The sequence below is a fragment of the Prionailurus viverrinus genome, chromosome B2 (genome assembly GCF_022837055.1).
Source record: "Prionailurus viverrinus isolate Anna chromosome B2, UM_Priviv_1.0, whole genome shotgun sequence".
NCBI classification, from domain to species: domain Eukaryota; kingdom Metazoa; phylum Chordata; class Mammalia; order Carnivora; family Felidae; genus Prionailurus; species Prionailurus viverrinus.
This window is the reverse complement of record NC_062565.1, coordinates 16,412,476-16,437,852: the sequence shown is the minus strand read 5'-3', so window position 1 is coordinate 16,437,852 and position 25,377 is coordinate 16,412,476. Positions and strand designations below refer to the sequence as shown.

Sequence of the window (25,377 nt, the reverse complement as noted above, 5' to 3'; positions counted from 1 at the left end):
GGGCTCGAACTCACGAACCGTGAGATCATGACCTGAGCTGAAGTCGGACGCTCAACCGATTGAGCCACCCAGGTGCCCCCGAGTATTTATTTCTTAACCATTATTACCATTTGGTGATGTCTTGGCCAGCTTAGGGCCTTCTGGGAAAAGTCCAAGGCTTCCTATGCTATATGTATAGTTATTTCTGGATGTCTGCCTCGTTTTGTCTAGTTTCACCAAAGGTTTCCTCTGGGTTTATTTCTCCTTAACCTCGGTGTTTCTTTTCCTGGTATTATCGTCAATCTTTTTTTTTGATCCAAAACCTGTTCTCTTCTGTGCCCACCAACATGATACTGGGAATGTCCTTCATTGGGGTCACATGCATGCTCGCTGGGTGATAAAGAGCACTTACTGAGGATCAATGTGAAAAGGATAGTGGACGAAGGACTGAAGACCCTGGATAGTTTAAATTCCTTACTACTCTTAGTAACAGCAGGCTGCATGGCTGCCCATTTTAGCCTGTAATTCTTGCGCTGATGTCCAAGTGGAGTAAATGGACAGATGCTTGGAAACATTTACTTTGAATGAAACAGGAGGAATTACAAATTGTTCTAAGCCTACCATTAAAATAAGGACATTTGCCATGGGGTGCCTGGGTGGCTCAGGCAGTTAAGCCTCTGATTTCAGCTCAGGTCATGATCTCATGGTTCCTGAGTTCGAGCCCCTCATCCGGCTCTGTGCTGACAACTCAGAGCCTGGGGCCTGTTTCACGATTCTGCGTCTCTCTCTCTCTCTCTGTCTCTCTTTCAAAAATAAATATTTTAAAAAGTAGATTTTTTTAATTGAAAGGAAGTAAAATACGGGCATTTGGCATTGTGAAGAAGTTTCTGTTTAGCTTAAAACCAGCAACTCGAGCTGTAATTATAGTATGTGCTCACGAAAAGTCTCATCCCTCCAGCCAGCTGCACGTGGCCCTCCTATTCGTCTTGTCGTGCAAAATTACACTGTCTCAGGAATTTGGTCCCTGTGTTCTTGGGGTATTAGCGAATACTTTTTCGTTTTCACCTTTTATGTCAAAAAACGCGCTGCTGGCTATTTGCTTTCATGCCTTGATCCAAAGAATGTTTTTGTCAACAGAATGCCGGACCTCAGTGCTAGGAATGTTAATATGTGCCCTCAGCTGCCAAACTGGGAGAGCCATTCAGCGTGGCGAAATGCAGCTGCAAAAGTGATTCTCGCTGGGGGTGAGGTAGAGGATCATGTGTGTAAGAAAACGATGTTAGCTCGCAGGATTTAAAACCTGTAGCACATTTACCCTTAAGATAAATTGAAGGGCGTTTCTCTAAATGAAATCCTGTCTACATGAAACCTGCACAGTATGTTTTTGTCACTGGGATTTTGTTGGAAAACATTAGTACTCCTAAGAAAAATTCCCGTGTACGATGTGAAACCATAAGAGCTCTTAAGATTTATATTTCAGATAAATAAGTCTTAATGTCATTAACAAACAACACAGATAAGAGTCTTTCGGTGTACTTCCTAAAGTAAAACATTAAACTCTGGCCCATTACATGCTTAGTGATGTTTTCATCTCTAAAAACATCCAAAAATAACACAAAAGTTTATGACTGCAGTAGTTGCGGGCTTTCAGGGAAAATTTCCCCAGTGTTTGCGGCTGTTTGTCTGGATCTCCAAGTAATATTTCTAAACATGTGAGAAGAACAAAAACAGACGGATGACAGCAGGAAGAGTGTGGATCCCGGACGGGGTGGTGCTAACCTCTCGTGAGTCTGAGCACCTTCCAGCAGGTGTCACTGTCTGGCAAGGATGGGAGGGCGGGGTACCCTTCCATCCAGCTCGCGCTGGGTTTTGAAATCCATGTCTAGGGAAATTGTTCGAAACATTTACTCTTGAAGAGCAAGGTCGCTGCACCGAATACCTCTTCTTTCCCTCGTGAATTTAAATTCACAGAAAATAAAGTTAATTTTACACTTGCATAAAATTTTACTGAGTATTGGAAAAATAGGAAGCAATAGAAGTCTTCAGGGCCACGCATTTATGAGTTTGGGAACAAGTATTTTTTTTTTTTTTTTGTATCTGTTCCGGGGTCCCCGGGTGATGCAGAGGGGTCAGACGCTCCAGCCTTGACGCTCCTGGAATATTACACTCTGTATTGTCCACACCACGAAGGGAACGGTCGCAAGAATAGTGCGGAGTCAGTATATCTTATTGGCGTAACGACAGGACTCCTAGATACATGGAAACCTGGTTCCAGATTTCCACTCTGATGCGCCTGAGCCGTATAGCAATCGCTGAACTAGGATGAATTTGATGATCGGTGCTGCTATGAGGCGCTTGTTAGATTTAAGCATGACAGCAGAATATAGACGTGGGCAAATTTTTTTCTGGAAAGGGCCGGATAGTGAATATTTTTAGGTTCTGTGGGTCATACGGTCCCTGCCGTGACTACTGACGCTTGTGGTTGTGGCCAAAAGCTGCCTTAGGCGGTTTGTAAACCAGCAGGCCTGCTGTGCATCGGTGAGACTTGACTGACCCGAACAGGCAGCAAGCCGCACGCGGCCAGCCCAGCAGCCGTAGTTTACCGGCTTCTGATGTAACAGGTGCTCGGCGTGGTCTGGCGTAGTAGTTACTACACTGTGTAACCTGCTACAGCAAAACGAGCGATACCGCAGAGTCCTAAATGGTTAAGTTTGGGGAGTGGTTAACAAGTCTGTGTTCTCGTCCCCGCTGGCTTGTGATCACAGACGAGTCACTTTTCCCCACTTTGTCTTCTGTCAGCCTAATTTCTGGGGCAGTAGCAATCATCGTCTTTGGGGGTAGGAGCGGGGCTAAGGGGACCGCGGGGTTACATGAAAGGACTTTTATTAGCACGCATAAACAAATTCGTGTTCATGTGAGTGGGTGGGCTCTGCGTCGGTGCTACGGATATTTAAAAGGATGCCATCGTCTTCCATTCATTTAAGCTCTCCGGTGTATCTATTCTCTGTCACCCTAGAGGATCAACCCTGTTTAACAAGTATGTAATGATCCAGAATTCATTTTCAGGTTTCCAAACAGGGACAGTGGTCTCCCCCTTCAGGAGTTTGAAGACACAGCGCATGCAGGGAGGTAAACATTACTCTCTCCTTGTCTTGGCAAAGGAAATCTGCAGAAAGGAATCCCAGCCCTTGTTAGGTCCTCCCAAGCTGTAGGCCTGTGGCTCTGGCCAGGGAGAAAGGAAGGTCCCGAAAAACCACCCTGTGTGTCTTCCTACCCATCATACCTCCAACTTTGGTCTGAAACTCGGCGTGATCGAGGCGAAATTAGATTAAAATGGAGCCAAATAGTTTTACCCCCTTCTCCTTAAACAGTGTATGGTTTTTGTTGTTTTTTTTTTAAAATCTCTCACATAAATTGCATACACTGAAAATCTGTACCTATATATAAATTGCAGTGTATTTGTGGTGAAATATAAAAGGTTAAGTTACTAGTTTACATTCTTCTCGGGGATTGCATCTTGTATGTTCTCCTGTTCATAATCAAAGATTCTAATGTGTGTACCTATAAACATTTCAACTCATGCATAGTCATAAGCTAGCTGCATTTCTGTAATTTATTGTTGACCTTTCGTATCACTCTGTAGTTAGATTTTTAAAATATGACATTGGAATGGGGGATGTTTAGCACAGACTCAGGAGCCAAACATAACCTGGGTTTGAATCTCAGCCCCGACACTTGTGAGCTGTGGGCTTGACACTTGAAAATAATTAACTGCATTTCACAGTTTTTAAAATTATCATCTGAGGAGATGTCACGTCCTTAACTAGTCCTTGTTTTAGTTATGATCAAATAGGATTGAGCTATGTGACGTGCTAAGCTAGATTCTACTAGAGTCCCGGTGGCCAGACCCAGAGTAGAGCCATTCAGTCCCCTTATGCACAACGAACCAAGAGATGTAACAATAGGTGCAAGATACAAGGTAGGAACAGGTTCAGGTGGTAAAAATTTAACATGTGTATGTAGATCCTGGTATATTTTGGAGAAATCTCCTGTGCTTTTAAATTGACCAAGAGAAGTGTTGGCTTTGGTCTCAAGAACTAATAGTTTCTTATTAAACAATAGGAAGAAAAAAAATTGCTTCACAGAAAGAGAAGTCTTTATGACTATAAGAACAGCAGGGAGGTGGATTTCCTGCAAGCCTGTCTGAATGAGATGGAATATTCGTGTCGATAGAGTAAGGACAAGACCCTGGAGCACTGACGAATTGTTTGTTTCACGCAGTTTTCCAAAAGATTATTTTAGTCTCACAGAAAAGCTGCCGCAAACGAGTGTAGAGAGTTCCCGTGAGCTCCTCACCCAGCCTCTCCTTGTGTCGGCGTCTACATACCGCAGGACATTTGCCAACCCTAAGAGACTAACTCTAGCTCCGCGTTACTGACTAAAGGACAGAACTGACTTGAATTTCACCAGTTTTGCCACCATTGTCCTTTTCCTGCCCCGGGGTCTCCTTCAGAATCCCACACTGCCCTTCGTGGCCCGTGCCTCTTTAGACTCTGCCAATGTGTTCCCCTGTCGCTGTTGTCTTCCGTGACCTAGATGTTTGTAGGGAATACTGATCGGTTATTTTGTAGAACGTCCTCAATTCAGGGTTTTCTGATGTGCGCTCACGATGGGATTGGGGTTGGCAGTATTAGGAAGGTGCCGTAGGGCGACTGTACTTTTGTTAGTGTTTGATATCGGGAGGTACATTACGTCAGTAGGTATTGTTGGTCGTGTTAACCAGGACTCTCTACTGTTAACTTACTGCCTGTTGTTGTTGTTAAACGTTTATGGGAGATGCTTTGAGAATATGTAGATGTCCTATTTCTACATTGGCGGACCTTGCCGAGGGGATTACTAGGGCGTTCTAATTTATTAATTAGAATTTTTCTGCAGGGAGAAGTTACCATGTCTCCATTTGTCCCCTCAGCCTTTTATTCAGTTATATCACTATGGACTCAAAGATATGTATTGTATTCTTTGGGTTATAATCTTTTACGGTGTTTTCTTGTGTACAGTTCAATAAAACGGGCCATCGAGAGCTCTTTGAGGTCTCTTCCTGTGCCCTTTCAACCTGCCCCATGTTTTGGTTTTTTTTCTTTAAGAAGTTCCTGATTTTCTAGCACCCCAAGATGTTTCAACCCCAAAATCAACCATTTCTTCAAGGCCTCTGGTTCTCTTTACCGGAGAATGGTATTTAGAAACCAAGATCTCGCTGGATGGTGTGTTCATTGCTACTGACCTGTCACTGCTTCTGAGCCCTCTCAGTGGATAGCGCTAGGAAGTATATGTACATGTGCTAACTCCTACTTACACGCTATTTCTGTATCTGTGTGTGTGAATACACACACGCGCACATACATGTTATGCCATATACATGAATGAAACACGAGTCCATACATGTTTCCAATTCCAGGCCAGCACCACAAAGTTGATTCTAGCATTTTCTATTTCCTTTTTTTCTTTCACCCACAATGAGGAACCCGGTCCTCATCTACAATGCGTTTACGTATTTGTTCAACTCCAGTGTTAATCGGTGAGCCAGTTCCCGAAATCCTAACCCACCTGAGAAGGACAGATTTAAGTTACAGTGCAGTGTTTGTGTGCAGTTCTTTTTGTCTTTAGCCTTCACCTCACCTGGTCAGAGCCCTCTTTGCGAAGGTCACCTAGGGTGGGACCTTTCTTCCCATCCCTACTGAGCGGGTGTGTGGTTCACTTGTACTTCAGTTAGGTCATCTATCTCAGCTTGCATTTATCTTGGATTCTTCCCACATCCTGGCTGAGGATGCTTCTATTTACATCCCATAAAGTTCACTTCATGGTTTACAGCTCACTCTATGGCAGTCTTTGACAAATGCAGAGAATGGTGTGTCCACCCCCACGGTTCCGTCACCCCAAAAACTCCCCTAATGCCATTCCTTCATAGACAACTGCTTCTCTTACCCAGCAACCCCTAGCACCACTGATCTCTTTTCCAGAGTGCATATAAAAGGGAAAATAGAGTACGTAGCTTTTCGGGTCTGGCTTCTTTCACTTAGCATAAGGCAAGTAAGAGTTATCCATAGTTCATTTCTTTTTATTGTTAAGTAGTATTCCATTGTATTGATGTGCCATGATTTGTTATCCACAGACCAGCCAAGAGATCTGGAGTGCCGCTAGTATTTGGCAAATATGAATAAACTTGCTATAAGACATTCACGGGGCTCCTGGGTAGCTCAGTCCATTAAGCATCCGACTTCGTCTCCGGTCATGATCTCGCAGTTCACGAGTTCGAACCCACATCGAGCTCTGTGCTGACAGCCCAGAGCCTGGAGCCTGCATCAGATTCTGTGTCTCCCTCTCTCCCCGTCCCTGCTTGCACTCTGCCTCTCTCTGTCTCTCCAAAATGAATGAATGCTAAAAAAAATTTTTTTTAAAGACATTCACGTATAGGTTTTTATATGAATTTAAATTTCCATTTCTGCAGGGTTTCATACTAGGGGTAGGAATCTCTGGGTCATGTGGCTGGTATAGGTTTAGCATTATAACAGACTGTCCAGACTGCTTTTCAAAGTGCCTGCACCATTTTACAGTCTCACAGCAATGCATGGGAGCTGAGTTACTCTGTGACCTTCCCAGCACAGTTTAAAAAAACTATTCTAACAGGTTTACAGTGGTATTTTGTTGCAGTTTTAATTTGCATTTCTTCAGTTGATGATATTGAGCATATTTTCATATGCTATTTGTTTTCCAGATGTCTGGAAAAGTATTGGTGAAGTATTCAGAAATTTTGCCCATTTTTTCAAGTGCGACATGTATTTATTTATTGTTGAATCTTAATATTTTTAAAAAATATATCCTGGAAATATTTTCTTTGTCAAAAATGTAATTTGCAGAAGTGGTCTCACCATCTATGTCTGTCTTTTGGTTCATTTTTGCAATGTCTTTCTCAGAGGAAAAAAAAAAATGAATGTTCAGGTTGCCTAGTTTATCAGGTTTTTTTTAATTGTGCTTTTGGTGTCCTACGTAAGAAACCTTTGTCTACCCTAAGGTTACAGATTTTCTACAGTTTTCTTTGAGAAGTTTTACAGTTGTGTATTTTACATTTAGATATATGATCGGTTTTGAGTGATTGTGGAAGATATAAAGTATGTGTCATGTTTTTCCTATGTGGATGTCCATTCGTTTCAGTGATATTTCTTGAGAAGACTGTCCTTTCCCCATGGAGCTACCTTGTTTTGTTTTGTTTAATTTATTCACTTTTGAGACAGAGAGTGTGAGCTGGGGAGGGGCAGAAAGAGAGGGAGGGAGGGAGGGAGAGAGAGTCCCAAGCAGGCTCCATACTGTGAGCACAGAGCCCGAAGCGAGGCTTCAACTCACAAACTGTGAAATCATGACCTGTGCCAAAGTCAAGAGTCGGATGCTTAACTGACTGAGCTTTTTTGTGAGATTTTGTGAGATTTTTATTGCAATTGTATTGCATCTATAGATTGAATTTGGGAGAAAGGCTACCTTAACAATACTGAAACTTCCAGTCTGTCTATGAATATACTAGATGTCTTCATTTACTTCTGTCTTTGGTTTCTTTAACTAGTATTTTGTAGTTTTCAACCTACAAATCCTGCACATTTTTAAATGTTATTCTTTTGGTGCTATTTTAAATAGCATTGTGGGTTTTTTTAAATGTTTATTTATTTTTGAGAGCGGGAGAGTGCGCGTGCACATACACCTGTGTGCCCGTGCACACATGGGGGAGGGGCAGACAGAGAGGGAGACACAGAATCCGGAGCAGGCTCCAGGCCCCGAGCTGTCAGCACAGAGCCCGACGCGGGGCTCGAACTCACAGACCACAAGATCATGACCTGAGCTGAAGTCAGACGCTTAACCGATTGAGCCACCCAGGAGCCCCAAATAGTATTGTATCTTTAATTTTGAATTCTAGTTGTTCATTGGTGGGCAATGGAGTTTTTAATAGATTTATTATCCTTTTAATATCTATGGGTTTGTAGTAATATCCCCTTTTTCTTTCCTATTGCTGGTGATTTGTATCTTTTTTTTCCCCTTGGCCAGTATTACTAGATGTTTGTCAATTTTTTTTTTTTTCATCTCTTTCCCCAAAGACCCAGCTTCTGGTTTTATTGGATTCCTGTTTTTCTTTTTTCAATTTCTTTATTTCTGTTCTCATCTCTGTTATTTCCTTTCTGCTCCCTGCTTTGGGTTTAGTTTTGGTTTCTCTTTTTCATTTCTAAAGGGGAGAACTTAGATTATTTATTTGAGACCTCTCTTCTAACAAAAGTGTTTGATACAGTAAGTTTCTCAATAACCACTTCTTTAGCTGCATGCCACAATTTGAGTGTTATATTTTAATATTCATCTAGCTCAGGAGCGCCTGGATGGTTGTCAGTTAAGCGTCCAACTTCAGCGGAGGTCATGATCTCATAGTTCATGAGTTCAAGCCCCACATCCATCTCTCTGCTATCAGCACAGAGCCCGCTTCAGATCCTCTGTCTCCCTCGCTCTCTACCCCTCCCCCATGCTCTTTCTCTCTCTCTAAAATAAATAAACATTTTAAAAATATAAATTCATCTACCTCAAAGTATTTCTAACCTTTCTTTGAGACTTGCTCTTTGACCCACAGATTATTTAGGAATATGTTTCGTGAGTCTGGAATATTGGAAGATTTTCAGGTATCTTCCAATTATTGATTTCTAGTTTGATTCTGTTTTCATCTGAATACTTACTCTGTAACTTTTATTAACTTAAATGCGTTGAGGTTTGCTTCGTAGCTCTGAATATGGCAGAGACTGGTGAACATTCCATGTATACTTATAAGGAAAGCAGAGTGTGTTATTGCTTGGAATGTTCTATAGCTGTCAGCTGGGACTAGTTAATTGGTAGTGTTTTTCAGGTCTTCCTTCTGTGTTGTCACTCATTTTCTGTACACTTGTTCCATCACTTACTAAGAGTGGGATGTTAAAATCTTCAACTCTAATTGTGGATTGGTTTATTACTTTTTTCAGTTTTAGCCCCATTTATTTTGAGGCTCTGGTTTATTAGTTGATATACATTTAGGATTATATGTCTTTTATCATGATGTAATGTTCCTGTTCATTCTTGATAGTATCCTTTGTTCTGAAATCTACTTTGCCTGGTACTGATAACAGTTTTTCCAGCTGTGATTTCGTTAATGTTGTAAGGTATACTTTCTCCAAACTTTATTTTCAATCTGTTTATGTCTTTCTGTTTAAAATGGGTTTTTTGGTATATAGTATATATACTTGGCACTTGCTTGCTTAATCCAGTCTAGCAATTTCTCTCTTTTAATTAAGGTGTTAGACCTGAATTCCTTTTCATGTAGTAGAATAAAACCTACCACCTTGCCACCTGGGTGTGTTTTTTTTTTTATTTAATTGTTTTTCTTTTTATGACTTAATTGCACATTTTTTTTATGACCCTGTTTTATCTCCTCCTTGACTTTGTTATTTATCCCTTTTTAGAAAATTTAGTTGTCATCCTTCACATAATGCTGCATTACTTCACTTGCAGCTTAGAGACTTTGTAACTGTATTCACAGTACCTCCTTCCCGTTATTTGTGCTGTTGTGTTCATACTGTCTACGTTTACCGGTGCCGTAAACACCCGCTCCATTATGTCTGCCGCAGATGTTCAGTTGTCTTTTAGAGCAAGCAGTTAGAACTTTACAGAAAGAATCCTTATTCTGCTTCTGATACTCTTCAGCTTTTTGTGTCGGTCCACATTCCCTTCTGAGCCCGTATCCTCTCTGCCCAAAGAGTTTCCTTGAACATGTACTGTCAAGTAAGTCTACTGGCAGTGAATCCCCTCCGTTTGTATTTTTCTAAGAAAGTCTGCATTTCTCCTTCATCTTTGAACACTGTTTCCGTTGAGCATAGAACTCTGGGTTTGGCCATTTTCTTGTTGTCATTGTTACTTTGTTTTTCATTTGTAGCATCTCACTGCCTTCTCCGTCACCTGTGTCCAGCTCTCAGCTGAAATTCCCACTGGACCCTGCGGGTGGCCCACAAGCCTTTAACCCATCAATTATTTTGAATTCTCTGATGCTTCTGATATCTGTGTCCTATCCGACTGGTTCTGATTGCTTTTTCTCTTCTGCATACGTTTTTTTTCCCTGCCTTTTTGTATGTCTTGTAATTTTTGTTATGAGAGCTAGACATCTTGTGTAAGACAGTGGAGACTACGTAAATAGGCTTCCTGCCTCTTGACAGGTGTGCCTCTCCTGCCGGGCCTTTAGTGTGGGCATCAAGAGTTTTTGTAGTTAGAAGTGGGGCTGCAGGTGCGTGATACGTTATATATACGGCAGGCTTCCAGCACCAGAGGCTTCAGATTCCTCTAGACTTAACTTGTCTTTGGGGGAGGAGGGGTTGATTAGGAGGGCAATGCCCATTTCAGTCCCAGTTTTAGGTGTCTCAGTGAGTGTCAGTCTACACATTCCCGTTCATCTCCTATCCCTCTCCCAAAAGTTTTCGGCTGTTACCCATTATGTAAAGGTCTTAGCTTGGCATTTAGGGGTGAGGAGGAGGACAGGATGCCCTCGGGTTCCGATTCAGCCTCAGACTCCCACATGCGCCATGCTTTTAGGTTTCTGGGCCGTGGCGCTTGTGTTCTCCCACCACTCCCTCAGCTGTTGTGGGGGACTCAATTGGTAATCTTGTCCTTCCTCAAGGAGTAGAGCTGTGTTTTTTCTCCTGTTCATCCCCTCTCCCCACTGCAGTAAGTTTTCACTAGGTTCCTAAGAGCAGCAGTGCTCGTGCCCTTCCCTCCACAGTGTTTTTCCCTAAAGGAGCGAGAGGAAGTGGATCCAGGTGGAATGTCTTGTTCCTTCTCTCTGGCTACGGCGCCTGTCCCCCAGATCTGGACAACAGGGGATACTTCACACTCTTTCCTGTGAGGACTTGAATGGGGTTCATGGCATAGAGCCTGCAGGAAAGAGTAGCTTCAGAGGATTCACACAACGCGGGCAGTCCATACTTGGCTCTGACCAGCCTGTCATCTGTTGAACAGCAACCTCCCGGCCAGTGTCCCATCGCACACACCCCAGATGATGCTGGCTTATGTCTGCTCTCTTCCCACAGACACCGTCTCTGTTTACAGTTTGGAGTGTTTGATTGACGGGGACCTCAGCTTTATAGGGAATATTGAAAAAGTCATCAATATGAAGATAGGCCTGTTTGTTTGTTTGTTTCTTTAAGGTAGAGTAATAACTTTTAAGTGAAAGCACATCTCACCCTAGTTGGACTTTGGAGCCGGGCTCGCCTCTGGTGAAGTCAGCCCCCCTGTCCGGTAACCTGTTCCCTGGTCATCTCATGTCTTTGGATTTTCTTTCCCACTTTCCCCTCAGTCTCTTAAAATATGCCTGACTCGGCACTGTTGGAGCAAATTCAAAACAAATTGGGAATGACTCCAATTTTAGAATTTCAACCATCTGATAGGGGTCAGGAGAGCTATCTGTGAGGCAGGGGGCAGGCCATTTACCCAGAAATCACCCATTCCATCTGTAGCACAGGCGCCTGGTGGGATTCAGGATATTAGCATTATTTCATAGCAAAACCAGCAGAACCCTCAAAGCAAAAAGCATATGAAATCATGTGTTAAAGTAACCTAAATGAATGTGTTTTGTCCTTGAATGTTTTAATTGTAAAAGTAACATGCTTGAGATCAACAGCAGAAAAGTTCTAGTCCATTCCATCCTCTTGAAATAATCAGCCTCCAATGGTTTGATGTCGATCCTTTGAGACTTTTCTCTAAGAACTTGGTAATATAGAAGGAATAGTAAAACCAATTAATACGCAGACCATTTGGGATATGCAGGAAGCAAACGTGTTGCTTATTTCCCTATTATTTTTCCTGCTCAGAAAGTATACATTAATGCAGAATGTTAAAAGTACGCGTAAATGACAGAACGGTTTGCAGCTAAGCTGAATACATTCTGATACCTTCTTTATTATAGCTCAGCGCCAGAGATTTGGGGTAGAGGTGTTGCATTCATCCACCATTTAACTTTTTAAAACTTTATTAGCTTTCTAAGGGAAAGAACCTCTAATTTTGTGAGATTCTGAACAGATAAAAATGTAAATCCAGTTTCCACATGATCTTACGAGAATTAAGAAACTATTCCCTGGACCTTCCTGAATCTTCTTTGTTAAACACGGTCCCGTGTGACGTTATTAGGCTGATACTAATGACTCTTATTAGTTATGGTTCCTCTTCCTGTGAGGAGCGAGTTGGATTACCATAGGGAAAAAATGACAGGAAAATTTAGCACCTCTCTTAGCGAAAAGAAAAAGGTAGAAGTCTTAAGTCCTAGAGAATATTACTACCCAGAGCACAATGGAAACCTCTCTAAAATACTATCCAAATATCAGTTCACATATTTCATAGAATTATCAAATAAAATTATTGGGCTCACAAATCCAAATGCCATCAGTTTGTTTTGCTTTTTGTTTCAGTTTGTTCAAAAGAGAGGCAGAGAAGTAGCTAGAGCTCAGGAAGAGTTGTGTTGAACTCTGTCAAATTTTTTATATCTTCCTGTCTTCTTTAACGGTTGAGTCCTTTACGGGCTCTGTGCTGACAGCTCAGAGCCTGGAGCCTGCTTCCGATTGTGTGTGTGTCTCTCTGCACCTTCCCTGCTCGTGCTGTGTCTCTCTCTGTCACTCAAAAAATAAATAAACGCTAAAAAATTAAAAAAAAAAAATAGTTGAGGCCTTTATTTCTGATTTTCTTGGTATATTATCCTCACCTGCCTAATCTCCCGAGGCCCATTTCACATTCTCCGTCCCTGACAAGTGTACTGGCCATGCCACTCTCTGTCAGCGCCCCGCTTGTCCGATTCCTGGCCCGACTTATTCTTCCCCCTGCCACCCCTCCTCGGCTAAACTGGAGACTTGCTGTGAGTAGGGCCCTTCTCTGTTATGGTCCTCACAGCATTGCCAAGCTTACAAAAACTAAAAGAAAATAAAAGGCTGCACCTGTCCACATGCGAAACATGCTATAACATCGTCCCTCGGTTGCTTTTATTAGATGAGAAGCAAAGATTCGGTTTCGAGCGGTCTGGGTATGACCTTGAAGAGTCGGATGGCCCGGATGAGGACGATAACGAAAATGAAGATGACGATGAAGACAGTCAGGCTGAATCTGTCTTGTCAGCGGCTCCCTCTGTTACGGCCAGCCCGCAGCATCTTCCATCTAGAGGTGGCCTCCAGGATCCTGGGAGCGCAGAGGAGGACGTCAGGATCGCTGACTGCTTTTCTGGGGCGCACACAGACCTGATGGACGTTCTACCCAGAGCCTTGCCCACCAAGATGACCGTACTTAGCACGGTGCAGTCAGACCACAGCCGGAAGACGGAGTCTCCGGTGAAGACCGGGCCGCACGCCGCAAAAGACGGAGAAGAAACGGCTACTCCCGTCGACTCTTCTAGGTCACCTGAGGCTGCGCCCAGGTCCCCGTGTCACCAGATGTCTGTAGACTACCCTGAATCAGAAGAAATTCTGGGAAGTTCTGTGGCCGGAAAGAACACTACTTTAACCCAGGTAAATGTCTTGTTGTAGGGTTTCCCCACAGGGGGATCCTCCTGGCTCAAGAAAATAAGGTACTTAAGTTGTTGTTTTTTTTTTTTAATTTATGGCTAAGTCAGTGGATTCAAGAGCAAGTTTTGGTTGTATTTAAGGGCAAAGGACTTTATTTATGCCCCCTGGATTCTTGCTAGGTATTTTAATCAGAGGTCACATGTTACTTCACATAAATCTGTGAAAGAACCAAATGGTTCTCTAAAACTACACTCCTTTTTAAAAATATATATGTTCCAATTGGGAACCTGACTTTTGGGACCTATTTATCCCCCTCGCTTGCCCTGAATTGTTTTTCCAGTGGCATCGATTGATGTGACGGATCTGTGCTAAATTATCCAAACATTTTGCACTTTGCCCCTGTCGACACGACAGCGACCAGTGTCTGTGGCAAAGGTACTGTGGCCCCCAAAAATGTATCAAGAAGTTCACTTTGCTTGAATGATGAAATTGCTGTGACAGCTTGGGAAAGCTTCCTGCCGGAGAACCAGCTCGGGGCCAGACACGGGCCTGCAGAAAGCCACCCTCCGGGTGCTTTTTACCCCTGGTGGCTCATGAAGAGTGTTTAATTCTATGCCGAATATATTCATCCCACTGACCTCTTAACGTCTCTTACCTTCTCTTATGTCTTGTATGTATTGACGATGGCCATAGGGTTTGTTTCTAAATGTGGCAGATCTTGGTTTGCTAGGTAACACTGGAGAAAACGAAAAAGTCTGTGAAAGCTCAGATTTCTATAGGCTATTCTAAATTAATATAATTTAACATAATTGCATTAATATTTAAATTATACTTGATATTTAAATTAAATTACTTCCAGACCGGTCACCTGTGTTCTCAGCTTCTCTATCCCAGATCCCTTACATACCTGCCAGTGCCTGGAAATCTGATCTTCAGTAGACCTTTCACAAACATAGGAAGCAAGGGAGGGAGAGAGGGAAGAGGTGAAGGTAGGAAAAGAGGGGAGGGGAGGAAGGGAAGGGAAAGGGAAAGGGAAGGAGGAAATTTGCAAAACTGCAAAGTATTCCATGAAATGCGTTGCTGTTCCTTGCCCTAGAGATTAAAGACAGAATAGATTTTTTAGTTGGGAATTTCTTTTTTATAACGAAGACATCATTTTTTAGCAGGCCTGTCATTTTTATGTGAATATACATGCTTTCTCCTCGTTAGGAAGAGGAGATTTTACGCTGGCAGTTTCGCTGGAAAGGGGTTTTTGTCTGTTGTCTTTCAGGGCACCGCTTGCGTGCGACGACCCCCTCCTGCCGCTGAGCGCGGCCCGCACACAGCAGTGGGGGCTCCCTCAGGGGCCTCGCCTCAGCCTGACGCCCAAGAGCAGAAGCAGCAAGTGACCCTCCAGCCGCCTCCGGGCCTGCCCTCTCCCCAGACTCATCTGTTCAGCCACCTCCCTCTGCATTCTCAACAGCAGTCCAGGACACCTTACAACATGGTTCCAGTCGGGGGAATCCACGTGGTCCCCGCCGGCCTCACGTACTCCACGTTCGTGCCCATTCAGGCGGGGCCGATGCAGCTCACGATCCCCGCGGTCAATGTGATTCACAGAACTGTGGGCCCGCCCGGGGATTCGGTCGCAGAAGTTTCCGGCGCTCCCAGCCCCGCGGGAGTGGCCGAATTGAGCGGCGTGGTGCCGTGTATACCCATTGGCCAAATCCGCATGCCGGGCCTTCAGAACCTCAGCACGCAGGCCTTGCAGCCGCTGCCGTCGCTGGGCGTGGAGACCGTCAACATCCTGGGCCTGGCCAACACCAACGTGGCCCCGCAGGTGCACCCGCCGGGGCTGGCGCTCAGTGCCGTGGGCCTGCAGGTTCTCACCGCAAACCCCTCCCCGCAGAGCAGCCCCACCCCTCAGGCGCACATTCCAGGCCTCCAGATCCTGAACATTGCCTTGCCCACTTTAATCCCCTCTGTCGGTCAAGTGCCCGCCGACCCGCGGGGGGTTCCCGAGATGCCCCCTTCCCAACCCAGGGCGCGGGAGGCGCCCCCCAGGCCGACTTCGGGAGCCGGCGCAGATCAGGGCGGCGGGGCCTCGTCTCCTCAGGGGTCCCCCCAAGTCCAGCGGGAAAATGCAACACACGTTCTAGATGCGTCTGCCCCCGCGAGAGACCCCGGCCGGCCCGACGGCTCAAGGAAAGCGGACGCGGGCAAGGCCGCCGCCGTGAATCACGTGAAGCCCAGGCACGAGCTCGCCCCCCTGCAGGGCAAACCAGCCGCCTCGGCCGAGCCTCTGCTGCAGGTGCGTCCCGAAGCTTCCCTGGAGCCTTGCGGCCTGCGGACTCGCTCCCCCGAGGGGCAGGTGCCCGGGCCCGCAGCGCCGCCCCGAAGGCAGGCCACCGCGCAGTTCAGCGACGTGAGTAGTGACGACGACGAGGACAGGCTCGTGATCGCCACCTAGTGGGCCTCGACTTGGGGGGGTTTGGTTTGGTCTGGGCTTTTGGTGGGGTTGGTTTTGGGGTTTTTTGTGTTTTTTTGGTTTTTTTGTTTTTGTTTTTTTGTTTTTTTTTATATAACACTTAAAGGTTTCTTTGAAAACCCTCCTTTCCTTAAAGCACATTTTTCTGACATAAACTCATGACTAATCTTTGTGCAATCATGAACTTTTGACCAATAATTGTTGTTTTGTGTCCGCTCCAGCCATTTTTGTACATGTTGTATAGACACTTGTGCCTTTTAGGAGTTTATGTTTAGAAGCTGTACAGATTGTTGAATATCTATATACATAAAATATATATTATATATGTATATGAAAACCAGGTAGTTATTTGTGTTTAGAAAGAAAAAACCCTGTCAAATAAATCAAATGATTAAATTATATGTTGCACTGTTAAATATAAATTTTTATGGCTGTGGGGCAGAGTTTCTGTGTATAAATTAGTATGTAAACTCCATATTTATTGTATTCATATTAGTCTTTGAAAATGGGTCTGTCCTTCCTGTGTAAGACAGTAACTTTACACTTCAGACAGATTTTCTGTGTCATGAATTGTTTCAGTAAAATATTGTTTACTGACTTTACCTTTGCTTCACTTGTGCCTTCTTTATATGTTTGGCGATCAGTAATCTGTGTTCCGAAAATAGCCGTAGGTCACATTCTGTCTACGCTCAGCCTCCCCCTTAGTTTTGAGAAACGGGGGCTTTACCGGTGTTACTGCCGTGCGAAACTCCGTGAAACCCACCCAGCTGTGAGGAGTAACTTCATAGCCATGAACTCCTAGAAGGTTCGCTACTTAGAACTCTTTTTGTAAATGCATATGGCACAGAGCCTGGAATGGGCAAACTTCCTCAATGCAGGTGGGACCATTTCTGGTAAGCAGAAAATAAGTTACAAAAACAGTTGTGCTGAGAACTTGGCTGAGGCCCGTGCTCCACCCCCAGGTCTGTCCAGTAGCCGCGGACTCTTTCTTTCCCTCATAATAAGTCCTGCTTTTTTACACTCCGAGAGCTCTCTGACCAGTACCGAACCACAGAGGGCCCAAGATTTACAGAAGAACCAAATTCAGACTTTGAATTATTTACGTGATTCTCTTTATAAATGATGCTTTCCTGTCCTGGGAGGCTTAACTGCCCTTACTCATTCAGAAAAAAATTCAGTTACCTTTGCAGCGATTGGCATTATGACCTAAGCGTTACAGATGCTGGATCTGTGAGAACGTGTTTTAACGTTGAAATTTAGTATGTCACACATCGTGAAGGCAATGCATTCACATTTTTTAAAGGCGGCTTCCTTTGTGGGGATACCAGGGCTCTGAAGCCGTTGAGACCACAGGCTCTTTGGGGGAAGTATTCTAAGGAGGTTGGAGACCTGCTATTGGTGAGCCCCCGCTTCCTGTGACTTTGGGAAAGGCACCTGCCATCTCGGTCTGCATGCCCTAAACCTAAATTATCTGTAGAAGGCAGTCTGGCCGCAGCAGGCTCTGATGGGTCTGTGATGCTTTGGACGCATGCTTAAATTTTTATTTACACTTACCGACAGATTAAGTACCAAAATTCTCTCAAAAATATAAAAAAAAAAAACTTTATGTTTCAAGATAGATTTGAAAAGAATCCTAGAAACTTCTATTATATCCATCTATCAATACGGTTGTTGAAAATGAAGTCCAGGGGCGCCTGGGTGGCGCAGTCGGTTAAGCGTCCGACTTCAGCCAGGTCACGATCTCTCGGTCCGTGATTTCGAGCCCCGCGTCAGGCTCTGGGCTGATGGCTCGGAGCCTGGAGCCTGTTTTCGATTCTGTGTCTCCCTCTCTCTCTGCCCCTCCCCCGTTCATGCTCTGTCTCTCTCTGTCCCCAAAAAAATAAATAAACGTTGAAAAAAAAATTAAAAAAAAAAAAGAAAGAAAATGAAGTCCATTATCCATCAAATACCTCAAAATTACTGTCTTAACTTCATGTCATGCTTTCTATTACACTTTTTGTGGTACTTGGCCAAAGATTTTACAGCAGTGTAACATTTTTATTGTGTAATCACATTTTAGGTATGTATAACTTCTCTGAATTCAAAAATAATGCTCAGAATTTCAGGATTGGGTTTTTCTTTTTAGTTTGTAGAGGGAGAATTTTCTTAATTTTCCTACATTTAACCAAATACCAAATGTTGTGATATAATTGGATGCCCCCCTGAGAATTTTATCTAATGCTGCCATGTATCTTAAGCTTCTTTTGCAGGCTTGACTTTTTAAGATTCATTACATTATACACATATCTTTAATATTAGTGACTTTAGTACTCTAATGTGGCTTGCAAATATTTTGCTGGCATTTGAAATATACAGCTAAGTAAGAAACATTACCTAAGTCTGAGCCATTATAACCTAAGTGTGAGCCATTATATTTTGAGATAGTTATGTAAACAAAATACAAGGAAATAACGTTGAACACTTTCTGCAAAGTCATCTTTTCCCAAGGAGCATTGTTATTCTTAAACATGCGTGACTTTCAAATGATGCAATCCAGACAGCTAGTGAGACTACCCGTGACTTTTATTCTCTTGTACTGTCATGAAAGAGACAGGTCACTAGAGACCGAGAGCACAATGACCATAGCGAATCCCGATGATGTTATTAGCAAAACAGTTATGCGTTTATGAAAAGCATAATGTGAGTCAATTTCAGTATCTTCTTTTATGAACCCACAGCAATGTCACTCTCAGAAGTGTTGTAGCTAAAGAGCCAAAGGTCTGGGGTGCCTGGCTGGCTCAGTTGGTACGGCATGTGACTCCTGATCTCAGGGTCGTGAGTTCGAACCCTATGGTGGGGGTAGAGATTAAAGAAAATAAATCTCACCTAATAAAACTTCTAAAAAAAAAGTTCATCTTTCTAGTTTTCAAAAGTTGCTAGATCCATTTTATGAAAATGTTGAGTTAATGGACGTCAGTGACATTCAAGTAACTTGTTTTCATTCCCTCAACTTTAGGCTATAATGATACTTAATGTTTTCAGAATGATAATTAACTGATAATATTTCATGTAGAGGTTTTATTTCTCATTTTTTTAAATAATACAGCTGTGACTTTCATTTCACTTCACAGAAACAGTGTAAATAATACTCTTAATCTCTAATCTGAATTTTAAATGATAGGGCTTAACAAGGATTATGGAGATGTTCATTATTTTTGTTGGAAGACTGTTGATATTTCTTGATGTGTGCTCAGGTCAAAATATAACATCAATGAGCTTCTTTTCTGTTTTTAAGCTTACACTTTGAGATCAAGTTTCAGCCACACCAAAAGGTGACTTTTATTAAAGTAGTTTTGTCTCAAAACTACCTATCCATTCTAAACACGGGATATTAAATCTAAGACGAGAATCTTCTGCCGAACTGATTTCCCATGACTTGGAGTTATCTCTTTAACCGTCAATGAAGGTTATTATTTATATATTTATCTTTTAATGACCCTGACTCTCTGCCGTCATTACAAAAAGAAATTTAAAGCAAAACTGGTAAAACATTTTTTTCTACAAATTATGTAATCTGAAAGTCATGAGGCTTTTATGTATATCGGGTTCATCCAGAACCTTGAATACATACAAGGTTCTGTGCAGGCACTGTAGACATAAGAGTTAAAGCAGAGATATAACCCACTCCTTGGTGTTCCCTCTCCTCTGAACCAGGCTCGGGTCCGAAGCAGATTTAGGCATCCAAAACCCAGCACTTGTAGTAAGTACCAACAAACTCCAATACTATGCAAGATACAAAAGAAATTAGAAAGCACGCTTTCTACCCCAAAGGAGCATGCTTGCTTAAGACTTAGGCCATATAAACTAGAGAATAATACCAGACCACACGTATCTTAGAAACCACAGACTGTAAACATTTTGAGAGTTAAGAAAGTTTTTATATGCAGTAATTAGCGATTTGTCTATGTTAAGGACTGCTGTATTTTGAAGAAGGGATGGCATTTGGGGCTCTAGAGATAATGCTACACAGTACAATAAAAATAGCTGAGATGACTCTGTGACTTCAAATCGTGCCTGGTCTGCTGACAGCTCGGAGCCTGCTTGGGATTCTCTCTCTCCCGCTGCCTGCTCACTCTCCTGCACTCTCTCTCTCTCTCTCTCTCTCTCTCAAAATCAATAAACTTTAAATAAAATTGTGTCTGGGAACCAACCTAAGTGGAAAAGAGGCTTCGCTCGGGCTTTCCACAAATATTTAGCACCGAGAATGTAGAGAGCACTTTGGAGATAGGAATGAAACGCAAACTAAATAGCATCTGTTCTCTAGGAGCTTACGTCCTAGTAGAACAAGCACAAGGCGCAGAGGACCTCAAGAGGCGAAGGAGCTTCACCTCCCGCGGGTTCACGGGTTCGGTTACCGCAGCCTACCTCGGCCCAGAAGCAGGTGGTCTCCCTCTGGCCCATCCCCAGCAGGTCAGTCGTGGTGCCTGTGTCTTTCACCTCCCTCCATCCCCTCTCATCATCCCAAGGGGGTGTGTGTGGTACAGGAAGATCTTTTGAGAGAAAGCGACCACGCACCTGATTTCCATTTTGGTATACTACAATGGTTCTATTTTATCATTAGTTCCTGATGATCTTCTAATGTGCCTCATTGATAAGTTACACTTTTTCACAGGCATGAATGTATTGGAAAAAATACATCGTAAATGGAGGTCAGTACTACTCTGTGGTTTCAGGCGTCCACTAATAAGGGGATATGTATAACCAAGAGCATTAGTACAAATAAGGAAGAGCTCCTGGTTAAATTGATCAGGGAGCGCTTTATGGAGCATGTGACATTCCAGCGTGGCCTCGAAGGGACTTCACTAAGCCGAAACAATAGAAAGGAAGGACATCACCGACAGAGAGCATGTGGTTAAGATTTATCCCTACTATGTCCTGTTTATAATCTCATTTAGGGGCACCGGGGTGGCTCGGTCAGTTAAGCCAACCTCGGCTCAGGTCATGATCTCTCGGTTCGTGAGTTCGAGCCCCGCATGGGGCTCTGTGCTGACAGCTCCGAGCCTGGAGCCTGCTTCCGATTCTGTGTCTCCCTCTGTCTCTGCCCCTCCCCCACTCACATACTGTCTCTCTGTCTCTCTGTCTCAAAAATAAATAAGCATTAAAAAAATGTAATCTCATTTTAACCAAGGCAAGTATTATTCTCCCATTTTATAGACAAGAAGCCTGCGTCTCTCATTGTTTTGCATCTTCATCATGCTGGTGCAGGAGTGGTATTTAAAAAGTTTGCGTGACAACAGCGTTGCACGTAAGCAATGGTGCAGGAAGCGTGAAGAATCAAGACGAAGAGAGCCGACAGTGTTTCAGTGGTCCAGCAAGAACCCAGCAACGCCGTGGTAATATTGTGAAGAACAAGGGACAGAATTGAAGATGATTAAAAGTGTGTGGGCTCGGGGCACCTGGGTGGCTCAGTGGGTTAAGCGTCCAGCTCTTGGTCTGGGCTCAAGTCATAATCTCCCAGTTCATGAGTTCAAGCCCCACATCGGGATTCTTTCTGAGATTCTCTCTCTTCTCTCTCTCTGTCCCTCCTCAGCTCTCTCTCAAAATAAATAAATCAACTTAAAAGATTAAAAAGAAGTGTGTGGGCTCTTCAAGTGGAAAGGGCACCCGGTGGGTCAGAGTCCTTTCTTTAATGTGCTAATAATTCAGCTCAGGAACTGGCAATAACAGGACAGAAGAGTGAGGAGGAAAGGAAGTAAGGCCGGGAGCATGAAGGTATACACAGAGTACCCGTTACCAAGCTGACCACAGTTCTTTTTAATTGGAAGACTCAATAAAATTACAGAAGACATTTGTTGACAATTCAGATAGATAAGGATCAATGTCCAAGAAGATTGGGCCAACTGGAGTGAGGGGCTGGATGTAAGACAAAATTTAACAGGAAAAAATGAAACTGCATTTTAAAAGGTGGCAGTTTGGGGGGCGCCTGAGTGGCTTAGTCAGTTGGGTGTCCGACTTTGGCTCAGGTCATGATCTCGCGGTCTGTGAGTTCGAGCCCCGCGTCGGGCTTGTGCTGACAGCTCAGAACCTGGAGCCCGCTTCGGATTCTGTGTCTCCCTCTCTGTCTGCCCCTCCCCCGCTCATGCTCTGTCTCTCTCTCTCTGTCAAAAATAAACATTAAAAAAAATTTTTTTTAAATGTGGCAGTTTGGGGGTGCCTGGGTGGCCTCTGACTTCGGCTCAGGTCATGATCTCAGGGTTCATAGGTTTAAGCTCTACTTTGGGCTCTTGGCTGTCACCACAGAGCCTGCTTGGATCCTCTGTCCCCCTGTCTCCCCCCTCCCCCACTCACACTGTCTCTCTCTCTCTCTCTCTCTCTCAAAAATAAATGAACATTTAAAAAATATAAAAATAAAAATTTAGCAGATTCACTTATATAAAGTTCAGTGTGTGCCATTCTTAACCCCCCCTCCCCCCCCAAAAAAAACAACATCGTCTTGGGATATTAGAAAGACATTAGTTAGAGCCATATTAAAAAAAAATAGCCACGCTCTCTTCCCTCACGACCAGAGAACATCATGGAAGTCTTTTTTGTAACTGTGACTTCTGGATCCCAAGCTTGGATCCCATGCCTGAACAATACAGAAAGAAATGTGCACGCTTTGAGGCCATCAAGCTCTGGAAACCAAGCCTAGGGAAGGGCCTTCGTGAGAGGGCCGGAGGCGGGACAGCCTGGATGGTCCGTCATGCAGCCAAGAAAGCACTTCAGGCTTCAGGAAGGTCACAGCAGCAGCAAGAATAAGGAGGCATCATAATGAAAAATAATAATAATAAATAAAGAATAGCCGTAACGTTGTCTTTCCAGGAGAAAAGAGAGAGAGAGAGAATGAGAGAGTGAGTTTGGGGAGTTGGAATAAAGCAGAGTGGGCCATTGTGAGGGAAATGCCTTGTCTCCACTAACTTTTACGTAAAACAGGATTAGCCTCCCAGCAAGCAGCTGGCGGGAATTCATGGCTCACAAAGGAAAACTCACATTTGCATAATAACCAGACATAGAGGAATATATCTTCAGGGAAGACCAGGATATTAAAAATTCCAGTATTACTCACACCAATCCATTAAGATCTATCAGGACAAGCCAGGGGAGGGCATGCTTGACTCTTCTCCCTGCCTCTGCATGCTGAAGCCAAGTTCTAAAAGAACACCACTTCTGCGAGCTTGGGTGCTTAGGACCTCTCTGCTCTGGCAATGTGCAGGTGCAGCAAAGAAGAGCCCCAGAAACGAGGATCGGTGACCCAGCCACATTCTAACACCAGGAAGAAGGGCCAGGCAGGTGTTTCTCTCAAAGCCACAGATCAAATTTTGCTTATTTTGTAGCTGGGGCCCTTTTTAAAATAAAAAGTCCCCACAACATATAACAAAAGTTTTATTTTATTTTTTTAATGTTCATTTATTTGAGAGAGAGAGAGAGAGAAAGAGAGCCCAAGCAGAGCAGGAGCAGAGAGACAGGGGGAGACAGAGAATTGGAAGCAGGCTCGGCACCCAATAGGGCACTTGAACTCATGAACTGTGAGATCGTGACCTGAGCCGAAGTCGGCTGCTTAACCAACTGAGCCACCCAGGTGCCCCATAACAAAAGTTGTCTTATCACTATGCTTTTGTTCTCGGAGAAGTTAGGGCTGCCTCGTTCCCTAATGCCTGAGGTTCCGTTGGAAATGAAGGGTTTAGTTCGGCACAGTGAAGAGTTATTCTTTTGAGGCTCTGGATTCTGGTAGAGGTGAGGCTACCTGTTGGGATAATGATGGAAAGCTTTACATTTTATTTCCCCACCACCCAGGCCATCCCCCATTCTGAAAAGAAGTAGCTGACTTAGGTTGTTGTTATGAAACTCCAAATCACATGTGAAAATTTCCTGGCTTGCAAAGTTACGATACGTTCATTTTCAGAATTAGGTCAATTTTCTGACTTAAACTAATAAGGTATCCATGCAGATATGTTTTGAGATCATCCACGGGTGCAACAGAGTATTTTCTGAACAAGTCACGTTATATATAATGCAGTATTTCTAATCGTGACCATTGCAATATGATATGATGCTAATCCCATTTTATGGTTGAGAATATATCTAAGGGTTACAAAGCAGTGAGTGAAACCAGGATTGAAAACTGGCTCCGTGTCCCCCCCACCCCAACCACGCTGCTTTTCAGTAATGATTTACACAGTAATTGTGTTGTATTGTATTCATTTCTAGGTGAAAGTCTACTTAGTATTCATAAAACATCCCATGTAAATTTCCAAATGAAATGAACAGGTCCAGTGCCATGAGTATTTGTATAGATATTAGATTTTATAACCTTTTTGTATGCCTTTTCTCATCATTGAGATAACAGGAGCCATGGAAATATTAGTGAAGAAATATTTAAATAGGAGATAAAGTAGCATGTAAAGTGGCAATTCTAATCAAGCATAAAACATGCAGATTTCCAAAGTATATGAGGTGTCAATTATTAATCATCATTCAGAAAGGTGTCTTTGTTACCTATCTTACGGTAGTTAAAGTCAAGCGAAAAGGGAAAGTTGAACATAGATCCACATTGTTTTGGATACAAACATGGTTTGAACACAGTGTAACGTTGTATCATAAAGTCTCTGAATTTGATCCTTTTGGAAATATTTTTAAGAAGAAATAGAGCAATTTTCTATGATTTTTGATAGAGGAGAAAATTATTTAAATGTATTTCTCAGGCAAAAGGGAGCATCAAATTGTACTTTTAAAAAATATCTTAAATTGTGCTATTTAAATATAATGTCAAGAAAGCAAAGATAGGAATTCAGAAGGAAATGAAGACATTAATAAATTCCTTTTACAGAAGCAGTAAAAGTGAAAAAGAAATAATTGAGCTCCTCAGCAAGTGATTCCATATCTCAGAGTACACCAGTGGAGGTCACTCTATAGAACTAACCCTTGCCGACTTGCCAGTTCTTACTTTCGGTGTCTGAGTCATAGAAGTGAATAATTTCATAAAGTCCACGTATTGGTGGGTTTTATAACGTTATAAGGACCAATAGACATTTGTTATGTGGTTGGTTTTGCTGGAGACAGGACACCTTTCATTCAGTCATTTCCAGTTACTTGAAAGACCTTATGTTTGGTTATTTACCTACGAATGTTGCCAAATGGGGTCTAAGGAAACCATGTTAGGTGAAAGACAACAGGAGTTTACATTCCTGGAGGTCAATCATGGAAAGAAAAGCCAGCTTTGAGATCAGTCAATTAGCCAGGCATGCTTAGTTTTCTTTGCTAATAGCAAGGCTTAGTTTGGCCCCGTGGGGTCAAATGTTAAGACTGGTTTTGATTCAGCAATCGCGTCCT

At 43.2% G+C, this 25,377-nt stretch overlaps 1 protein-coding gene across 8 annotated transcripts in view; it reads left to right on the top strand.

The window, feature by feature from the left end:
* HIVEP1 (HIVEP zinc finger 1) overlaps positions 1 to 16,631 on the top strand; it is a 149,491-nt gene extending 132,860 nt beyond the window's left edge. For all 8 annotated transcript variants that reach the window (XM_047858874.1, XM_047858878.1, XM_047858873.1 and 5 more), the window contains 2 exons: positions 13,054 to 13,565; positions 14,833 to 16,631. In XM_047858874.1, coding sequence (XP_047714830.1) covers positions 13,054 to 13,565; positions 14,833 to 16,011 — 1,691 coding nt within the window. In that variant the 3' untranslated portion in view covers positions 16,012 to 16,631. The remainder of the gene's footprint in view (positions 1 to 13,053; positions 13,566 to 14,832) is intronic.
* Positions 16,632 to 25,377: the final 8,746 nt, after the last annotated feature.